The 22,212-nt window shown below is 35.6% G+C and overlaps 1 protein-coding gene across 3 annotated transcripts in view; it reads right to left on the reverse strand.

Annotated features, from left to right (window-relative positions):
- ecd (ecdysoneless cell cycle regulator) overlaps positions 1 to 22,212 on the reverse strand; it is a 203,429-nt gene that overhangs the window by 148,052 nt on the left and 33,165 nt on the right. For all 3 annotated transcript variants that reach the window (XM_090398288.1, XM_090398289.1, XM_090398287.1), the window contains exon 5: positions 9,708 to 9,849. In XM_090398288.1, the coding sequence (XP_090254414.1) occupies positions 9,708 to 9,849 (142 nt within the window). The remainder of the gene's footprint in view (positions 1 to 9,707; positions 9,850 to 22,212) is intronic.

The following is a 22,212-nucleotide window of genomic DNA, read 5'->3' on the forward strand; positions in this document are numbered from 1 at the left end:
CAAATAGCTTTTTTGTATGGAGGACAGTTGGACAAAGAAATTGGTTTGTTCATTGCCTGATAGAGTGATGAATGTGTAGAAAACGAATGGATTTAAGGAGCAGTATGATAGACTTTGTGCTAAGATAGGTCTCTCATAATGAGTCTAACGACTCTGTGGAGTCTATTATAATAATAATAATGTGATTAATAGGATAAATATATTAGATGTTAAAACATTTTTTTTTTTTAGAATTAAGAAAATCAGGTATCTTATCTTCGTCATAACTTTATAACATATGCTGCTACACTGAATATTATTATTAAGAGATACTCATTGAGGAAGGCCACATACTACACACACACACCAGCTATCATACTTATTCTTGAATTCATTCACGCTGCTTGCACTCGCAACACCCAATGGCAATCAATTCATTCTTGTATGCCTTCATTTCTAAATTAACACAAAAGATAATTCCTTGGAAGAATACTGTAACATTACATTATCTATTAATATAAATCAATAATTCATTAACAATATAGCAGTTTGTGTCTCATTTCCATTTTCATCTATAAAATGCATCTATTAATATTAAATATCTCAATTTTTTTTTGGTAAATTTTACTAACATTCGGCAAAGTATGTGATTTAAATGCCTACTAAAAATTGAATTCAACTGTTTCTGAGAAACAAGTTTCAGGACAGTTTTAACATTTCATGTTAGATGCTAAACACGTGGGAAAAAGACTATATTTTTATTGCCTCTGATATTTTACTGCTTGTTACAAAGGTATCAGAGAGGAAGAGAAAGGGCATAAAAAAATGGAGAAACATTTAAAAGTAACACAAATCACTTGGAATGAATTTATTCATGTGGCTTTATGTTTCGTTAAAATGTTTTTTTTTTTTTTTTTTTTTTTTTTACATTCCTTATTATAAGCTGTTATTATTCCTTATTATAAGACAAGCATCTCTGATGTGCATACTTCTCCTGGAGCAGACCGTGGTACATACCATCAGCAAGTAAGTGCCAAAGTAAGACCAAAATGCTGATACCTTCCAAGTCATGTACATTCCATCAGACTAGATATTAGAGTAATTCCTAATGGATTCACAGAAGACACATCAACTCGGTTGGATGATATTTTGGAGACCAATGAAGAGAACTTAGCAGAAATACTTTGGGAAGGAGTCAAGGTAATAATTCAGGATACAGCGAAGAAGTATCTCGACCCAATAAGAAGACCAAGAGACCCATGGATATCAGATTCAACATGGGAACTAATCAAAAGAAGGCAGTTTGAAAAACAAAGTGACACAGGGCCTGAAGGATATAAGAGATTACATAGAGAAGTCAGAAGAGCAATCAAGCAGGACAAGGAAAAGTTCTATACTAATAAATGTAAAGAGATAGAGTTCCAGATGAGGAGGCATAATTATGAAAGGATGTTTTATTTAAATTTGTGACTTTACACGTTCGCTGCCACGCTCCTCAGGCATAGTTTGTTCCCGCACGCCAAGTGCTTTCGCGTCTTCAAGGTCACTACGACTAATCTCGTAGCCGGCTCATCAAACAGAATTTTGTTTCATAGGCCAACTATGAGTAATCTCGTATCACTTCAACCTATATATTACATGCGCTGACAATGGTGTCTATTGCGTCTAGTCTAGTTTTAGTTTCTTGTCTCTAAGAACCTTCAATTTCGCCATGGCCAGTAAAAGAAAACTTACTGATATAGAAGTAGAAGCTTATGCTAATATGAGCAATGATGAATTTCATGAAATATTTGGTTCCGATTCCAAACATGATCCTACAGATGACTCTAGCGGTGACTTAGATGATGAAGAAACTTTTGAAGATGAAGTTAGCATCCAGTCAAATACATCAACATCTATTTATTGGGAAAATTCAGAACAAGAGCCCCCACAATTTTACTTTGTTGAAACTGCAGGTTTTAAAATTGACACTGGAAATTTCAGTATCAAAAGGTTAGTTGAACTTTTCTTATCTGAAGATTTTCTCACAATTTTAGTAGAACAAACCAATTTATACGCTTTACAAAATATTGAGCAAAGCCGAGCACAGATTAAAAAAAGTCAAAGAATTTCAAACTGGAAAGCAATAGACATACCTTAAATGAAATTAATTCTTGGTATAGAAATAATTTCATATTTCTATATCTTTTACTTCATATGGGTCCTTGTAATTTACCATCTATTGAGCATTATTGGAGTACAAATCAACTTTACAATTTGCCATTTTGGCACTCTAAAATGAGCCAAAATCGATTTCGAATTTTATTGCGTCATTTGCATTTAGAAGATAATTCCCAAGCAGTTAATGATAAACTGCACAAATTAAGATCAGTCCTAGATTTTTAATAATGTAATGCGAAATAGCTACACACCAGTATTTATTGTGTATTGATGAGTCAATGGTGTTGTGGCACAGTAGACTGGCGTTTCAGCAATACATAAAAAACAAAAAACATAAATATGGTGTGAAATTCTATGAAGTATGCGAATCGAATGGATTGGTGATAAAAATAAAAATTTATACAGGAAAATCTGAATCCTCTTTAGCGAAAATGGGTCACGTATATGATATTGTATTCCACTTGATGGAAGAATATTTAGACAGGGGTGATGTTATTGCATATGGACAATTTTTATAATTCTGTAGCTCTGACAGAATCGCTTACAGGCAGAAAAACACACATGTGTGGAACGCTGAGAAATAATAGGAAAAACAATCCACCAGATGTTATTCAGAAGAAACTAAAGGAAGGGGAATTTGTCTGGAAAAGAAGAGATCCCGTTGTAGTCAGCAAATGGAAGGATAAGAGGGAAGTGCATGAAGTTAGGGATTATAATTTGGGTATGTCAGGCACTGATCTTTCTGATCAAATGCTTTCTTACTATTCCATCTTACGAAAGACAATTAGATGGCCAAAGAAATTGGCAATATGCATTTTTGAGGTATACATTCAAAATGCGCATAAATTTATCTCAGTTTTTGTTGGAATGCATGAGCTTACAGCAAGAGAATATAAGGAGGAATCATAATTTTCATTATTTGGAAATTTTACCACCAACAGAAAAAAGAATCGCCCGACAAAGCCATGCCATGTGTGTACATGAAACAAACGATGCAAAACATGTTATTATTATGTCCTGTTTGCCAGGAAAATCCACCATTCTTAATTTGAATAAATTGTTTGTTTATTTTATTGATTGGTTTTTATTTTTATTGATTTACAAATTACGTGTTATACTATGGATTAACTCGCACTTGGCATAGGATGTTGGAAATCGACATACAAGTATATTCGTAGTTGGCTTCTGAGGCACATATATAATATACTATATTTTATTTGAAATTATTTCCCTTCTACCAAGCCCCCCCCCCAGACGTGCTCTCCACTTTATTCAGAATCCAAGGGTCCAAATTAAGGTAATTATACTAAGGGTTAACTCGTGTTTGGCATAAGAGGTCAGTAAATCGACATACGAGTATACGCGTAGTTGGCAGCAAACGTGTTAAAGCACAAGTTTAAGCCTAAATTGAATGTCATCGAAGACAGGAATGGAGCAATACTAACATACAAACTGGAAATCAAACACAGATGGAAATAATACTGTGAGGAACTGTACAACAGATAAAGAAAATTTGGAGCAGCTCCGTTACGAGGAAAATTTGATTTGGAACCTTCTAGTCCTCCCCCCATCCCCACCCAGCCAATGTCTATAGATATCCCCCCCCCAACCCAACCAGCCATGATGTCTATAGATGTCCACCTAAATCTAAATATGACTCTGTTATGGATGTTACGGAGAGTCATATTTAGATTTAGCTGGACGTCTATAGACATCATGGCTGGTGGGGGGGGGGGGGGGGAGGACTTGGAGGTTCCTCGTAAGGGAGCTGCTGCAAATTTTCTTTATCTGTTGTACAGCTCCTCACAGCATTATTTCCATCTGTTTTTGATTTCCAGTTCTTATGTTAGTATTGCTCCATTCCTGACATTCAATTTAGGCTTAAGCTTGTGTTTTAACACGTTCACTGCCAACCACGAGTATACTTGTAGTTCGTATATGAGCTTCACAAGCCAACTACGAGTATACTCATATGTCAATTTACCGACCTCTATGCCAAACACGAGTTAATCCTTAGTACAATTACCTTAATTTGGACCCTTGGATTCTGAATAAAGAGGAGGGCACGTCTGGGGCTTGGTAGAAGGGAAATAATTTCAACTAAAATATAGTATATTATATATGTGCCTCAGAAGCCAACTATGAAGATACTTGTATGTCGATTACAACATCCAACGGCAAGCGCGAGTTAATCCGTATAAAATACGTAAATTTGTAAATCAATTTAAAACTAATAAAATCAATAAAAATAAAAACCAATCAATAAAATAAAAAAACAATTTTTCAAATTAAGAATGGTACATTTTAAAACAATTTTCCATGCACAATGTAGTTTTTCCTGGCTAACATGACAATAATAACGTGTTTCATGTTGTTGTTTGTTTCATGTACACACACGGCATGGCTTTGTCGAGCGATTATTTTTTCTGCTGGTGGTAAAAATTTCCAAATAATGAAAATCACGATTCCTCCTGATATTCTCTGATACTGTAAGCTCATGCATTCCAACAGAAACTGAGAGAAATTGATCTCTAAATTTTAATGCAGTCATTGCATTTCCAGTAATCATGTAATAAAATTTATGTGCATTTTGAATGTATACCTCAAAAATGCACATTGCCAATTTCTTTTGCCATCTAATTGTCTTTCGTAAGGTGGAATAGTAAGAAAGCATTTGATCAGAAAGATCGGTGCCTGACATACCCAAATTATAATCCCTAACGTTATTTGGTTTTAATTGAAATTTACCATTCCAATTTTGCACTTCAACCATTTCAAATTTCTGCATATTTGAAATGGAAAGAACTTCCCTCTTATCCTTCCATTTGCTGACTACAACAAGACCTCTTCTTTGCAGACAAATTCCCCTTTCTTTAGTTTCTTCTGAATAACATCTGGTGGATTGTTTTTCCTATTATTTCTCAACGTTCCACATGTACATTTTTCTGTCAGTAAGCGATTCCAGAGCTACAGAATTATAAAAACTGTCCATATGCAATACATAACCCATGTCTAAATATTCTTCCATCAAGTGGAATACAATATCATACGTGTGACTCATTTTCGCTAAAGAGGATTCAGATTTTCCTGTATAAATTTTTATATTTATCACCAATCCATTCGATTCGCATAATTCATAAAATTTCATGCCATATTTATGGGTTTTTTTTTATGTATTGCTGAAATGCCAGTCTACCGTGCCACAACACCATTGACTCATCAATACATAAGTTTCTGTCTGCTGTGTAGCTATTTCGCATTACACTATTAAAATGATCTAGAACTGGTCTTAATTTGTGCAATTTATCATTAGCTGCTTGGGAATTTCTGCGAAATGCAAATGACGCAATAAAATTTGAAATCAATTTTGGCTCATTTTAGATAGCCAAAATGGCAAATTGTAAAGTTGATTTGTACTCCAATAATGCTCAATAGACGGTAAATTACAAGGACCCATATGAAGTAAAAGTCCAAGAAATAATTTCATTTCAGGTATGTCTGTTGCTTTCCAGTTTGAAATTGTTTGACTTTTTTTGATCTGCACTCAGCTTTGCTCAATATTTTATAAAGCATACAAATTGGTTTGTTCTACTAAAATTGTGAGAAAATCTTCAAAAAGAAAAGTGCAACAAACCTTTTGATACTGAAATTTCTAGTGTCAATTTTAAAACCTGCAGTTTCAACAAAGTAAAATTGTGGGGGTTCTCATTCTGAATTTTCCCAATAAGTAGATGTTGATGTATTTGGCTGGATGCTAACTTCATCTTCAAAAGTTCCTTCATCATCTAAGTCACCGCTAGAGTCATCTGTAGGATCATCTTTGGAATCGGAACCAAATATTTCATGAAATTCATCATTGCTCATATTAGCATAAGCTTCTACTTTTATATCAGTAAGTTTACTTTTACTGGTCATGGCAAAATTAAAGGTTCTTAGAGACAGAAACTAAAACTAGACTAGACGCAATAAACACCATCGTCAGCGCATTTAATATATATAGGTTGAAGTGATACGAGATTACTCGTAGTTGGCCTATGAAACAAAATTCTATCTGATAAGCTGGGCTACGAGATTAGTCACAGTGACCTTGAAGACGTGAATGCGCTTGGCATGCGGGAACAAACTATGCCTGAGGAGCTTGGCAGCGAAGTTGTAAAGTCACAAACTTAAATAAAACATCCTTTCATAATTTTGCCTCCTCACCTGGAACTCTATCTCTTTACATTTATTAGTATAGAACTTTTCCTTTTTGTTCCTGCTTGATGGCTCTTCTGACTTCTCTATGTAATCTCTTGTATTCTTCAGTCCTGGTATCTCTTTGTTTTTCAAACTGCCTTCTTTTGATTAGTACCCATGTTGAATCCAATATCCATGGGTCTTCTTATTGGGTCAAGATACTTCTTCACTGTATCCTGTATTATTACCTTGACTCCTTCCCCAAGTATTTCTGGTAAGTTCTCCTCATTGGTCTCCAAAATATCATCCAACCAAGTTGATGTGTCTTCTGTGAATCCATTAGGAATTACTCTAACATCCAATCTGGTGGGATGTGCCTGACTTGGAAGGTATCAGAGTTTTGGTCTTACTTTGGCACTTACTAGCTGATGGTCTGTACCACAGTCTGCTCCAGGACAAGTATGCACATCAGAGATGCTTGTCTTATAATAAGGAATAATAACAGCTTATAATAAGGAATGTAAAAAAAAAAAATTAAGAGAATTATACTAAGGGTTAACTCGTGTTTGGCATAGGAGGTCGGTAAATTGACATACGAGTATATTCGTAGTTGGCTTGTGAAGCTCATATATGAACTACGAGTGTACTCGTAGTTGGCAGGGAACATGTTAACACACAAGCTTAAGCCTGAATTGAATGTCATCAAAGACAGGAAAGGAGCAATACTAACATAAGAACTGGAAATCAAAAACAGATGGAAATAATACTGTGAGGAACTGTACAACAGATAAAGAAAATTTGGAGCAGCTCCCTTACGAGGAAAAATTGATTTGGAACCTCCTAGTCCCCCCCCCCCCCCCCCACTACCAGCCATGATGTCTATAGATGTCCAGCTAAATCTAAATATGACTCTGTAACATCCGTTACAGAGTCATATTTAGTGTGGGTAAACAGCTTAATAGCAGCCTCAGGTGCAGATGGAATCGCAGCAAAGTTAAGGCTATAGGGTATGGAGGGATAAGTGTTTCATAGATAGATTACAAGGATATGGGAGGAAGGATCATGGCCCAGAGTCTGTACGAAGTTGGTTTTCATACCACTACATAAGAAGGGAGATATGAAGGATTGCAAAAACTATAGAACTATTAGTTTAATATCTCATGCAAGCAAGATTTTATTAAAGATCATTCTAAATAGGATTGAGGCGAAAGTTGAGACAGGGATGCCAGGAACAAGCAGGTTTTAAGAAATGTAAGGGTATCAGAGATCAGATCCTTTGCTTTACACAGATCACAAAGAAAGTATAAAGAATTTAGACTCGCTATGGTATTGTGTTTCATAGACTACTCTAAAGATTTTGACTGTGTTCAGCAGGTGAAACTGTGGGAAGTAATGAAAAGAATGGGTTTTCCTCAATACACTTTCAGGCCGATAGCTAACTTGTACAGGGAGCAAGAAGCCATGGTAAGAATGGGTGTTGGATTAACTGATTGGCTTCAGGTTGGAAAGGGAGTTAGGCAAGGATGTCTACTTTCTCTTCACTTGTTTAGTATTTATGCTGAGGACATCTTGCATGTAGCACTCAACACAGGAATTAGGATAGGTGGTAAATCAATCTGTAATATGAGGTATGCTGATGATACAGTACTCCTCTGCATTGACAAAGAAGAACTAGGACTGATTCTTGACAAAGTAAGAGCAGAGGACTTCAGCTCAATCTCAGCAAGACAAAGATTATAGTTCTCAAATGAAATACACATGGAAGCTCCTGAGAAACAACTGTACCTTATCGGAGAAAGAATTGAGGAAGTCAGCAAGTTCAAGTACCTGGGATCCATTATTAATGTGAAGAATTCCTGTTCAAAAGATGTCAGAAGAAGATCAGGAATGGCCAGAGACTTGTCTAAAATCTGAAAGGATTTCCAACAGCAATTTATGGATGTGAGACTTGGAACCTAAAGCAGTCTGACTGGAAAAGGATAGATGCTTTTTAGATGTGGTATCACAGAAGGCTGTTGAGGATATCATACATTAAAGGCAGAGAAATTAATGGGTACTAAAAAGGATCAGTAGAACTTTAAGGCTCCTTAAAGGATATTATATTCCTGGAAAAAGAGAAAGAGGTAGACTGTCAATGAGAAAGATGGATGGTGTGTCTGGAGTGACTGATCTTCAGAGAGTTGAAGCCTCCAGAAAAGCATACAACAGGACCGTCCAACATGGTGAGGACTGGTGTGGCATGTCATGGAGATTCTGAGTGACCATACAGCATCAGCTGATGTCCAGTGAATAGATAGATGGATTATAAGCTCTGTGTGTGTGTGGGGGGGGGGGGGGGGGGAAGGGGCTCACATGTGTTAAACCATTAGTGTATTTATTTTTTCTGGTACAGTAGATCTCCCACTTTTACAATCGGTAATAATTTTCTATTATTACTTTATGAAATGCAAGACCACAAAAGCAAACTATCAATGGATGTAATATCCTTTTACCTCAAGTTGCTGAATTGGAACTTGAGGTAAAAGGTTGACTGAGATCAAAAAGCACAACTGGGATTAAAACATTTTAATTAGTAATGAATGATTTCCAATAACTAAATCACATGGTTTATTTTTATCCAGTGACAGAGTTTTATGTCATAAAATAATGCATACATATTTACATTTAAAAAAAAAAAAAAAAAACACCCTTTCTGCCTGGATAACTTCATATACAGAAAAGGAATCCTACGGCGTTAAAGGGAACTAGTGTAATTTGCCTTGCTCTTCATTTATTGTCAATTTAGTATGTAGTTAAAGTGGAAAGCAATAACATTACAAGAGAAGCATGAAATTTTTAGACTACAGAAATCCTGAATGAAATTGGTGTAACTTAATCTACATTTCGTTGTCTCATTCTATGATAAACATTATCTTAAAGAATATAAAATAAGGTTTATATTATATTTTAGAGTTCAAACTGTATTTCCAGGAAGTAACTCCCATTCAAGAAACTGGGAGTTAGGAAAAATTAGTGTTTGATTTTTGATGGTTGACAGTTTCCCAGGAACAAATCAGATTGCAAAAGTGGAGGGGTCTACCCCTATTCAACGTTGAATAAGCTGAAGTTATACAAATATAGCAAATCTGACAGTGGTTCTCAAACTTTGTCTCAGCGGCACAATAAATATGGTGTGAAGTCACCCATGACAAATTCTAATGTTCTTTGTCAATAATCCTGCACTAGTCAATTGCTTAATCATTATAAGCTATCTAGCTTTATAACTGGCATTACAAAGATTAATAATTGAAAGATAAATTATTGACAATATATACTGTTTTGGAAATACAGGTCTTAATATCTAAATATTTAAAAATTGAAAGAAGTTTAGTTAGAAGTTTATAAACATTTACTTTCATGTCAATGGGATCCCTCATATAGAAAGCTTGAACAGCAGCTGATAACAATGAAGGTTCATGCTTCAAAAGTGCAGCTACAGCAGCAGGAACATAACAATGAGACCTATGTTGAAACATTCTGATCTGTTGTGGATAGCTGTTATTAAAAAAATACCATCACAAAAAATTAAATTTTATACTTTTAGTTTGTAAAAAAAATTATATATAGTTAATAAACTGATTTGTAGGTGCAAATCAACTATATTAGATCACATACAGGCATATATTTCAAGAACAACTCAAGGTAGAATCATCATCATCATCATCATCAAATTCCTGCCATGTACTCTCAAGGGGGTGTACAGGATATGACAGTACTACATGAAAAAAAATTACATCATTACTAACTTCCTATCTACAATTTTCCTCCAAATCAGTGTGTTACTTAAAAAGACTCCAACATTATCAGATCTTATATTTCTATCATCTAAGGAACTTTGTACCATATCAATCCACCTATATCTTGGTCTCGTGCCAACCTGGCAGAGAACACTTGTTTTGCTAATCTTTCTTCACCCATGTTTTTAATATGATATTGCCATTGATGCAATCTGTTCACGCCTATAATCTTTCTCAGGATTCTCATATCTGCGGTCTCTAGACTTTGGTCGAGTGTTTTACTTCTAACCCAGCTCTTAGATCCATAAGTTAAAACTAGTTTGAACACTGTCTTGTATACAGCTAATTTAGTGTTCCGGCTAATTTCTCTCATATTCCGACATATTCCATATGAATTTATTCAATTAACTTCCTACCATACCAGCTTTACTGATTCTGTTGTCTATTTCTATATTTAATTTACCATCTTCAGTAAAAATCGTGCCTAAGTAGCCGAAATGTTTCACTTGTTCCACTGGTTCTCCATTCACAACACAGTTGACATTTTCAATGATTCTGCCTATTTTCATTGTCTTTGTCTTTTTATTGCTGACCTTCATACCATATCTATTACAACAGTTATTCAATTTAGTCAGAGAATCTTGCAGACTTGTAGTGGATTTATTTAGAAGTATAACATCATCTGCATAAAAGCAAAGAGCTGATATTAACATCTCCAATTTTGATATCATGTTTAATACCGATTTCCTTCATAATGTGATCCATATAGATAATGAATAACAGAGGGGATAATGTACATCCTTGTCTCACACCAGATTTAACATTAAACGATCTTCCTGTACTTCCTTCAATTCTAACTGCTGACTTGCAACTCAAATAAAGACTAAGTATTGCTTGATATAATGCCCCATTGACACCATATAACTTCAGCGTATTGAATAGCGTCTCTCTTGGCACCTTGTCATATGCCTTTTCCAAATTGACAAAACTTAAATACAGATCTCTGTTATATTCCCATGCTTTCTCGACTATTTGTCGTAAAGTGAAGATCTGATCCTGATAGCCTCTATTTGGCCTGAATCCAGCTTGTTCTTCACCAAACTTTTCTTCCACAATTCTTTTCAACCATTTCTCAAATATACTTGCATAGATCTTGCCAGGAACACTCAGTAGTGAAATACCTCTGTAATTCTCACATTCAGTTTTATTTCCCTTTTTATATATGGGTACTATGAGAGCTCTACTCCAATCTTCGGGAATTCGTCCCTCTGTCCAGGCTTTCTGAACTATGCAGTGCAGCCACTGTAAGACTCTTATACCACCATACTTCAGCATTTCTGGTCAAATATCATCTACTCCTGCTGCCTTTCCACATTTCAAGCCTTTGATGGCTTTTTCTACTTCAAGTATGGATATGTATTCCTGACTGCATGCCTGGTCAGTGTTTTTTACCACTGTGCTGTCATCACTGCTTGTTTCATTTAGCAGATTTTCAAAGTAATTACACCATACTTCAAGGATCTCTTTTTCTCCCGTTTTCATGTCACCTTTATCATCTCTAATTCCTTTTACAGCACTCTTTCCTCCATTCCTAAACTTCTTCAACAACCTCCAGAATATTTTGCCACCTTATTGATATTTATTTTCTATATTCTTGCCAAAGTCCTCCCATGACTTTTGTTTAGCTAGTTTTACACAGTGTTTAGCATTCTTGCATTTGTCTCTGTATTCTTTAAGAGCACAAGCTGACTTATTTGACAGGAACATTTGATGTGGTTTCTCCTTTTCCTTCACTGCATCTTTAACTTCCTGTGTCCACCAGGGAGTTCTGATTTTTTTATCCTTGCAGACAACCTCACCACATGCCTCTCTGACAGAAACAATCAATGTTTTCTTCAGAGTTTGCCACTGAATCGCCAAGGTTTGATTCCTGTTCTCAAACTCTTTCATTTTTTCTTCAATAATCTTTGTGTATTTTAGTCTACAGTTCACATCTGAGAGCTGCTCAACTTTTATTCGCTTTAAAACTTTCTTACATGTTATTCTTTTCAATATGAAATTCAATTTTATCCTGCTCAAGACTAAATAGTGATCACTTCCAATTTCAAATCCTCTGTACACTCTGGTGTCCTACACCAGGGAGAAAACATCACTATCAACAATAACATAGTCAATGAGACTTTTCTTATTCCTTCCTCTTCTCTCCATGTGAATTTGTGCACATTTTTTATGTTGGAACATAGTGTTAGTAATAACCAGTCCATGTCCTGAGCAGAAATCCAACAGATATTTACCATTATTATTAGCTCTTCTCTTTTCTCCAAATTTTCCCAAAATATTTTTGTATGTCTCACAATCATTTCCTACTCTGCTATTTAGATCCCCAACAAGGACCAACTTTTCCTTTTCCATTGTGTCAGTTGCTTTTTCTAAACTTCAAAAAATTCCTCCACTTCTATCTTAGTAGAACCTTCTGTGGGACCATAGGCACAAATAAGTGTCATTGTCCAGTTCCCCATTCTCACATTTCTGTACTTGAGACTGACTGCCATTCAAGAAGATTAGCCTCATATTTTGTGTTGAATACTATGGCTACTCCTTCTTTTCCTTGATTGTCACTGCCTGAATATAACATTTTGTATTAATTGCTCAGAAAGATCTCAATATTTGTCACCCCTATTATGTCGATCTGGTACTTATCTAATTCCTCAGCTAGCTCCATTTCTTTGCCATTCAGGCTTCTTACGTTGATAGTACCAATCTTTAACTCTGGTGATGTTGAGTTAGGGTTTGTTTTCAGATTTGTTCCAGTAGCCGACTTTTCGCTATTCGCCCTGGTTCCCTGGCGAAAACAACGGGGGGCTGGTTTAACCGGGCGACGCCCCAGCTGGCATGAAATTTTGTCATGTCGTACCATCATTTTGTATTTTGGTTTAACCAATAAGAATACAATTTGGTGAAAACAACGGGGGCCTGGTTTAACCGGGCGATGCCTCAGTCGGTATGAAATTTTGTCATGTCGTACCATCATTTTTTATTTTGGTTTAACCAATAAGAATACAATTTGGTCAGCTAAATCCCAAATTGCCAGCCCATCCTCGTTCGTTCAGTATCCAAGTAGATACCCAACAGGGTGCACCATTAGAAGGTTAGGATTGGACATTAGGTCAGAAGCCATGGTCGGTTCTCTGCATTCCTTTAAAGGCTATGTGGAGGTCTCTTCTCAGTTATACAGCTTTGACCCTTAAGGAAGAATCATGACAGTGATAATATGTTTTCTCCTGAAATGATATCACATTTTCAAGGCAGTATGTCAAAAGTTTCTTCAGTTTTACCATATAAAAGGAGAGCCTTGAAATATTTAAGGAAAAAAATAAATGTAACTCTTGCAAGATTAAGTAGAATAACAGGAAACAATGAATTATAAATGAATTCTCCAAATGATTCCTTTCTGACAAGAGGTGTCCAAGCATAGCATAGCTGCAATCATAATTACAATAACAGTGTACAGTAAACAATACAACAGAGCTCAAATTCTTATTGCCTGACACATTTTTAAGTTTTATAAAATCTAGGTGAAAAATGTCCATTGGCATCATATTAAATTATCTGTTCATCAGTTGACCTATTGATTTACTGCTTGCCAACAGACTGTAAATCAGCAGTATCTTCAGGATTAACGAGGGATCAGGTATCTAACTCTGCAAAAAAAGAAAATCAGAAGAAATTAGCTTTGCAAATGCAGATCGACAAAGCCACTGCGACATCTTAGCATTATAACCACCATGCCGATTGTTGGAATCTGTATAGTGTCTCTCGCATCACAACACTATAAGCCAAGATGTGGATTACATACATCAGCAGATTAGTACAATGAGTGCAGGTTGAGTAATTATTATAAATTAAAGATGCCAAGAAATTATATTCTTAGTTGAATCCTTTATCCAAGTGTAAGCAAACAAAGTTTGCATGTGAAGTAACTTCCCAACTGAGCAACTTATATATAGAAGCTAATGATGTGATATCATTAGCTTCGATATATATAAGTATCCCAGAATGCAAAGAACATATCCTTTCGAACATGTATGCTATGCATTATGGGAAGGATCACTATCCAGTGGCCCTTCACTTAAGGACATGTATAATACATAGCATTATTCATGTCCTAAAGAATATGTGCTTTGCATTATGGGATACTGAGGCAAGTGATGTGAAGTCATTAGCCTCTATATACGAGTTGTCCAGACGCACAAACTGTTTTTGCTTACACTTGGATAAAGGATTAAACCAAGAATATAATTTCTTGGCACCTTTAATTGATAGTATTACCAAGCGGAAAAACTTTCAACATCTATCTCTAATCCAGAGTATCTTAGTAATAAGGTGTGACACCTTTTGTCTATTTGTACACAGAAATATGACTTCTGCATTACTTCAACCTTGGTATCACTTCTGGGTCTGGCTTTCACTGATGTTAAGCATTACAGCTTCAAAATTCCATAAAATATTGCAGACCTACTCCTGTACTAACCTATGTTTTCATCTTCCTCTGTTTGGAGTAAATTAATGAATAATTATAAAGGTCTGAAAGCTGAGATTGTTCCTAAATACTACAACACTATGCTTAACTCTAAGACAGCTACAACACTTTGGCATTGACATTCTTTCCATTAAAAAAAGTAAAATTTGGTATAAAGAAATCTTTAATCTTTTTCATTGCAAACTTCCACAGTTGGGTACCGACAACAATACTTTGTTCCATAACTTATTGAAATTCCAAGGATACCCTAACAGGAGGGATCTTGCTTGGAGAATTGCAAATGGCCACCTTCCAGTCAATACCATCGAATGGAGGTACTTTAACATTGTAAGAGCAATCTGTGACATCTGTTACCAATTGGAAAATGGTAGAACATGCATTCTATAGCTGCCCTCTTGCCCTGCATATTTGGAACAGATTATTTAACGTATTGGGCATTCCGTTACTTACAACAGAACGGGTTATTTTTCTGCAGTAGCCACCACCTGTCAGCAATGGGAAGAGAATTTTGATTTTTATAATTAATGAATTAAAACATCATTTGCAGAAGGTCAGAAAGAAACATGGACTTAAAAACCAGCAAAATGACATCCTAAAACCAGATGATTTTTTGTATTTAGAAAGAAGCATTCTAAGATATATTAAATTTTTGACTAGATGGTGTAGACCATCCAGATTATATAATATTCACCAGGGGGAGATAAAATGCTGTCTATCCTCGCTATGAGAGATTTTTTAAATAGTTCCATCCTCTTAATTCAATGTGGTATCATAGTCAATTGCAAGGATGACTGGAGAGCAATCCCAGGCAAAGAAGGCTAACTCAAGGCAGTTATAACCCAGATGGGGCTAACTACTTGGTATCAGTCATCTTTGTGCTTCAGTTTCAGTTGGTCTTTTGGTTGTTCATCTATATGAGATTGGTGAAAAAGGAAAACTGATAGCCTTTGGCTATATGAAGATAGAAAAGAGCTAAGATCTTTTCTTTATCTCTCTCATACTATCTATCTGCCTCTTCTTTCTCCTAATACTATCAGGCTCTCTTGCACCCCTTTACTTTTCACCTCAATAAAAGTCGAAACCAGCCTGGGTAGTGACCTTTTCCATACTGCATAACATTATATATGTCTGAAAGGATATGTACTTTGCATTATAGGGTACTAAGGCAAGTAATGTGAAGTCATTAGCCTCTATATAAGAGTTGCCCAGTCATGAAGTTACTTCACATGCAAACTTTGTTTGCTTACACTGGATAAAGGATTAAACCAAGAATATAATTTCTTGGCATTTTTAATTTATAGTATAACCAAGTGGAAAAACTTTCAGCATCTATTATGTAATTATTATGGTGGACTTCAACTTGGAAGATTCAGACTGGAAGGAGGAAATATCATGTGGCAGGAAGCAAATGGAATTTATGCACTTAATGAGAGATAATTACTTGAAGCGGTATGCGGGACTCGGAGTTCATGAGTGTTGGATCTGATTATAGGATCACAAGACCTGTCCATAACTAATTTGGCCACATTGCCTCCAATTGAGGAGAATGATCATTTAGTCTTGACTTGGGAGGTAGCAAACCATAGCACAGCTGCAATCATGAATTAAGTAATAGTGCATAATAAACAATGCAACTGAGCTCAAATTCTTATTGACTGACATTTTTATTTTTTATAAAAGCTCAGTGAAAAAATGTCCATTGGCATCAGGTTAAATGGTCTGGTCATCAACCGACCCACTGATCCACTGCTTACCAACAGATTGTAAATCAGTAGCATCTTCAGGATTAATAAGGGATCAGATAGATCTAACTCTGAAAATAAAGAAAATATGACAAGCTTGGAAGACAGCTTGAAGCAGTAACATGGCATAAAAATCGGCAAGAGAAAGATATTCACAGTGCAAGGGAGATAGTCAAAGAGTATCTGGAGGAAGCAATATCAGACTGTATACCCAAGATTAGGAGAGTAAATCAGGAAGGGGATAGGTGGATGAGTAGTTAAGCATGAGCTGCAAAAAGAAAATGTTGTGGAGGGTACATAATTAGAAAGGTGAGCAGCAAGTTCGTGAACAGTCAAGCAAGAAAGGTGACCGGCATGGTAAGGAAGGTAAAATTAGATTACAAGAAAGAAATTAACTGAGCAGGCAAAAAGGAAATCCCAAATAGAATTTTTGTTTATGTGTGGCAAGCAGAAGGAAGAATGACTGTAGAAGGATAATTTTAATGACTGCTGATGGCAGAGAGGTGACAGAGGCAAACAAAATAGTTGGGCTACTGAGTGAACCCTTTAGAGTGGTATCATCCAAGTAAGGATACTGCTGTGGCAGAGGTGATGAAAGGAACTGATGTGAAAACAGAGGTTGATGAATTGGAGGTACTTAGATATTGCAGAATCTCAATGCATATACAGTTCTAGGATTAGATGGAATATAGATATCAGCTCACATTTGACTTTGACTAGATGGTTTAATTTAAGTCTTAGTTCTGGCAAATTCCCGAGAGTAAAAGGAGAACAAAATAATTCCTTTACATAAAGGAGGATCTAAGTCTGTAGTAGCAAATTATGGACCAAACAGTATCTCAGGCAAAAGTATTGGAAAAGTTAGTCAAAAAGAGATTTACTGAATAACTGGATAAGAATATGATACTCTCTATGAGGGATATCATTGCTCTGTGAACAGCAGGTCATGAGTAATAAATTAATAACTATTCATAATAGTAACAGATAACCTGGATAAGGGAAATCGCTTCACGATGATACTGTTGAATTTTGCAAAGGCATTTGACAGGATACTACATGGAACTCTAATACAAACTGAAGCAAATGGGGATGTATGTGAAACAGGTGATATAGATATCATTTCCTATATACATAAATGATATAGGAAATAAACTGAAGGGAGGTATCCAATTTTTTGCTGATGACGCAAAGTTAGGTATGGTATTAGTTAATCAAGATGATGTAAAGCTTGCAGGATGATTTAAAGAGGCTGACAGTGTGGACAAAACATCATCATCATCAAATTCCTGCCATGTACCCTCAAAGGGGATACAGGATATGATAGTGCTACATGAAAAAAAATTACATCATTACTAACTTCCTATCTACAATTTTCCTCCAAATCAGTCTGTTACTTGTCAAGACTACAACATTATCAGATCTTATATTTCTATCGTCTAAGACACTTTGTACCGTATCAATCCACCTATATCTTGGTCTTCCTGTGGGTCGTTTTCCTACCAACCAGGCAGAGAACACTTGTTTTGCTAATCTTTCTTCGCCCAATCTGTTTAAGTGACCATGCCACCTGAGATTAGCTCAGCTAACGCATTCCTGGATGCTGACAATGTCAAGTTCTTTCCTAATATCCTTGTTTTTAATATGATATTGCCATTGATGCCATCTGTTCACGCCTATAATCTTTCTCAGGACTCTCATATTTGCGGTCTTTAGTCTTTGGTCAAGTGTTTTACTTCTGACCAAGCTCTCTGATCCATAAGTTAAAACTGGTTTGAACACTGTCTTGTATACAGCTAATTTAGTGTTCCAACTAATTTCTCTCTTATTCCATGTGAATTTATTCAATTGACTTCCCACCATACCAGCTTTGCTGATTCTGTTGTCTATTTCTATATTGAATTTACCATCTTCACTAAAAATCGTGCCTAAGTAGCTAAAACGTTTTACTTGTTCCACAGGTTTCCATTCACAATACAGTTGATATTTTCAATGATTCTGCCTATTTTCATTGTCTTTGTCTTTTTATTGTATCTATTACAACAGCTATTCAATTTAGTCAGAGAATCTTTCAGACCTGTAGCGGAATTATTTAGAAGTATAACATCATCCGCATAAAGCAAAGAGCTGACATTAACATCTCCAATTTTGATATCAGGTTTAATACCACATTCCTTCATAATGTGATCCATATAGATAATGAATAACAGAGGGGATAATGTACATCCTTGTCTCACACCAGATTTAACATTAAACCATCTTCCTGTACTTCCTTCAGTTCTAATTGCTGACTTACAACTCAAATAAAGACTAAGTATTGCTTGATATAATGCCCCATTGACACCATATAATTGCAGTGTATTGAATAGCTTCTCTCTTGGCACTTTGTCATAAGCCTTTTCCAAATCGACAAACGTTAAATATAGATCTTTGTTATCTTCCAATGCTTTCTCGACTATTTGTCGTAAAGTGAAGATCTGATCCTGACAGCCTCTATCCTGAATCCAGCTTGTTCTTCACCAAGCTTTTCTTCTACAGTTCTTCTCAACCGTTTATCAACTATACTTGCATAGATCTTGCCAGGAACACTCAGTAGGGAAATACCTCTGTAATTCTCACATTCAGTTTTATTTCCCTTTTTATATATGGGTACTATGCGAGCTCTACTCCAATCATCGGGAATTTGTCCCTCTGTCCAGGCTTTCTGAACTATGCCACTGTAAGACTCTTATACCACCGTACTTCAGCATTTCTGGTCGAATATCATCTACTCCTGCTGCCTTTCCACCTTTGATGGCTTTTTCTACTTCAAGTATGAATATGCATTCCTGACTGCATGCCTGGTCAGTGTTTTTTTACCACTGTGCTGTCATCACTGCTTGTTTAATTTAGCAGTTTTTCAAAGTAATTACTCCATACTTCAAGGATATCTTTTTCTTCCGTTTTCATGTCACCTTTATCATCTCTAACTCCTTTTACAGCACTCTTTCCTCCATTCCTAAGCTTCTTCAACAACCTCCAGAATATTTTGACACCTTCTTGATATTTATTTTCTATATTCTTGCCAAAGTCCTCCCATGACTTTTGTTTAGCTAGTTTTACACAGTGTTTAGCATTCTTGCATTTGTCTCTGTATTCTCTAAGAGCACAAGCTGACTTATTTGACAGGAACTTTTGATATGCTTTCTTCTTTTCCTGCACTGCCTCTTTAACTTCCTGTATCCATCAGGGAGTTCTGATTTTTTTATCCTTGCAGACAACCTCACCACATGACTCTTTGGCAGAATCAATCAATGTTTTCTTCAGAGTTTGTCACTGAATCTCCAAGGTTTGATTCCTGTTCTCAAACTCTTTCATTTTTTCTTCAATAATCTTTGTGTATTTTAGTCTACAGTTCACCTCTGAGAGCTGCTCAACTTTTATTTGCTTTAAAACTTTCTTACATGTTATTCTTTTCAATATGAAATTCAATTTTATCCTGCTCAAGACTAAATAGTGACCACTTCCAATTTCAAATCCTCTGTACACTCTGGTGTCCTGCACCAGGGAGAAAACATCACTATCAACAATAACATAGTCAATGAGACTTTTCTTATTCCTTGCCTCTTCTCTCCATGTGAATTTGTGCACATTTTTATGTTGGAACATGGTGTTAGTAATAACCAGTCCATGTCCTGAGCAGAAATCCAACAGATATTTGCCATTATTATTAGCTTTGCTCTTTTCTCCAAATTTTCCCAATATTTTTGTATGTCTCACAATTATTTCCTACTCTGCTATTTATATCCCCAACAAGGACCAACTTTTCCTTTTTCATTGTGTCAGTTGCTTTTTCTAAAGCATGAAAAAATTCCTCCACTTCTACCTTAGTAGAACCTTCTGTGGGACCATAGGCACAAATAAGTCTCATTGTCCAATTCCCCATTCTGATATTTGCCCACATCAATCTACTTGAGACTGCCTGCTATTCAAGAAGATTAGCCTCGTATTTTGTGTTGAATACTATGGCTACTCCTTCTTTTCCTTGATTGTCATTTCCTGAGTATAACAATTTGTATTTATTGCTCAGAAAGATCTCACCAGTTTTTGTCTTTTTTGTTTCAGTCACCCCTATTATGTCGATCTGGTACTTATCTAATTCTTCAGCTAGCTCCATTTCTTTGCCATTCAGGCTTCTTATGTTGATAGTACCGATCTTTAACTCTGGTGATGTTGAGTTGGGGTTTGTTTTCAGATTTGTTCCAGTAGCTGACTTTTCGCTGTTCGCCCTGGTTCCCTGGCGAAAACAACGGGGGCCTTGTTTCACCGGGCGATGCCTTAGTCAGTATGAAATTGTGTCATGTCGTACCATCATTTTTTATTTTGGTTTAACCAATAAGAATACAATTTGGTCAGCTAAATCCCAAATTGCCAGTCCATCCTCATTCATTCAGTATCTAAGTAGATACCCAACAAGGTGCACCACGAGAAGGTGAGGAGTGGACATTAGGTCAGAAGCCCTGGTCGGTTCTTCGCATTCCTTTAAAGGCTATGTGGAGGTCTCCTCTCAGTTATACAGCTTTGACCCTTAAGCACCCCTGGACAAAACATAACAGATATTAATTTAAAGTGGCAAAAGTGTAAAGTTATACATTTTGGAATAAAAAGATTATTCCAATCTATTTATTCTTTGAACACTAGAGATACAATCAGATACCACCTCATTTAAGCACTTTATCAGATTCCCATGCATCGCTAACATTTTCCTATTCGGTAACTGATACATGGGACCACAGATAGTATTCTCCTAAGCTGATTATAATTTCCAGCTTTGTAGTTCAGCATATAACCTGTTTGAATGGGAACATCAATATAATTAGATACTTCTCAAGAAAGCATGGCATGATCACTGTCACCAACTGATAGTAAAATAGTCATATTCTTAACAGAACTTCTTCTGATGCTATGAACAAATCTAACACTCTTTCATCTTGAGTTCCTTCTTTCAAGTACTGGTTGAAAAAAATTGTCTCGGAACAATTCAATAAATTTTTCTTCATTTTTATAATGAGATCTCTCTTCTAACCAATCAACATTTGGATAATTAAAGTCACCCATAATGATCACTCATTTCGTACCCATAAGGCTAAATTGGCAATGCATTTCTTCGTCTGCTACAAATGAGCAGCCAGATCTGTAGAAACAACCCCACCATACATTTCATTCTGTTAGCCTCCAATTCATACCAGATAGCCTCAAACTCACTGCTACATGGGACATTACTACCATCTTTAATATTTAATTAATGTATTATGAATTAATATATAATTAATATTTTATTACACATTGTTATTTTCAAAGCTGAGTATATGCAGAAACTTTTCAAATGTTTCAAAAATTTGACCAGAGAGCTTATGAGAATACAATTCTTGTACTGGAATTGCCTTACTTGCACTACTTAAGACATGAGCACTACCCAAGCATCTGCATATTCAGTTTGAAATAATGTTTGATCTTTAATATCCATTATTTCTAAGTAATTCAAATCTAATTTTATCTGTACTATCAATATTATTAATTACTATTTAGACTGAAATGAAATTCATCATTATCTTGTAAATTACTGAAAATAATTTAATTTTACATTAGAGTAATGTTTTTACTTAATTGATTTTGTAGAAAGTTCACTTGGGTAATTAAATTAAAGTTGCTAAGAAATTATATATATGTATTATTGTTCTAATTCTTCATCCAACTGTACACAAACACAGTTTTAAAGTGAAATATCTTCATGACTAGACTACTTGTATACAGAGACTGATGATTTCAAATCAACTGCCTTGACATCCCATCACGTAAACCT

Source organism: Typopeltis vanoorti, chromosome 9 (assembly GCF_054136105.1).
Source record: "Typopeltis vanoorti isolate ZY-2024b chromosome 9, IOZ_Tvanoo_1.0, whole genome shotgun sequence".
Lineage (NCBI taxonomy): Eukaryota > Metazoa > Arthropoda > Arachnida > Uropygi > Thelyphonidae > Typopeltis > Typopeltis vanoorti.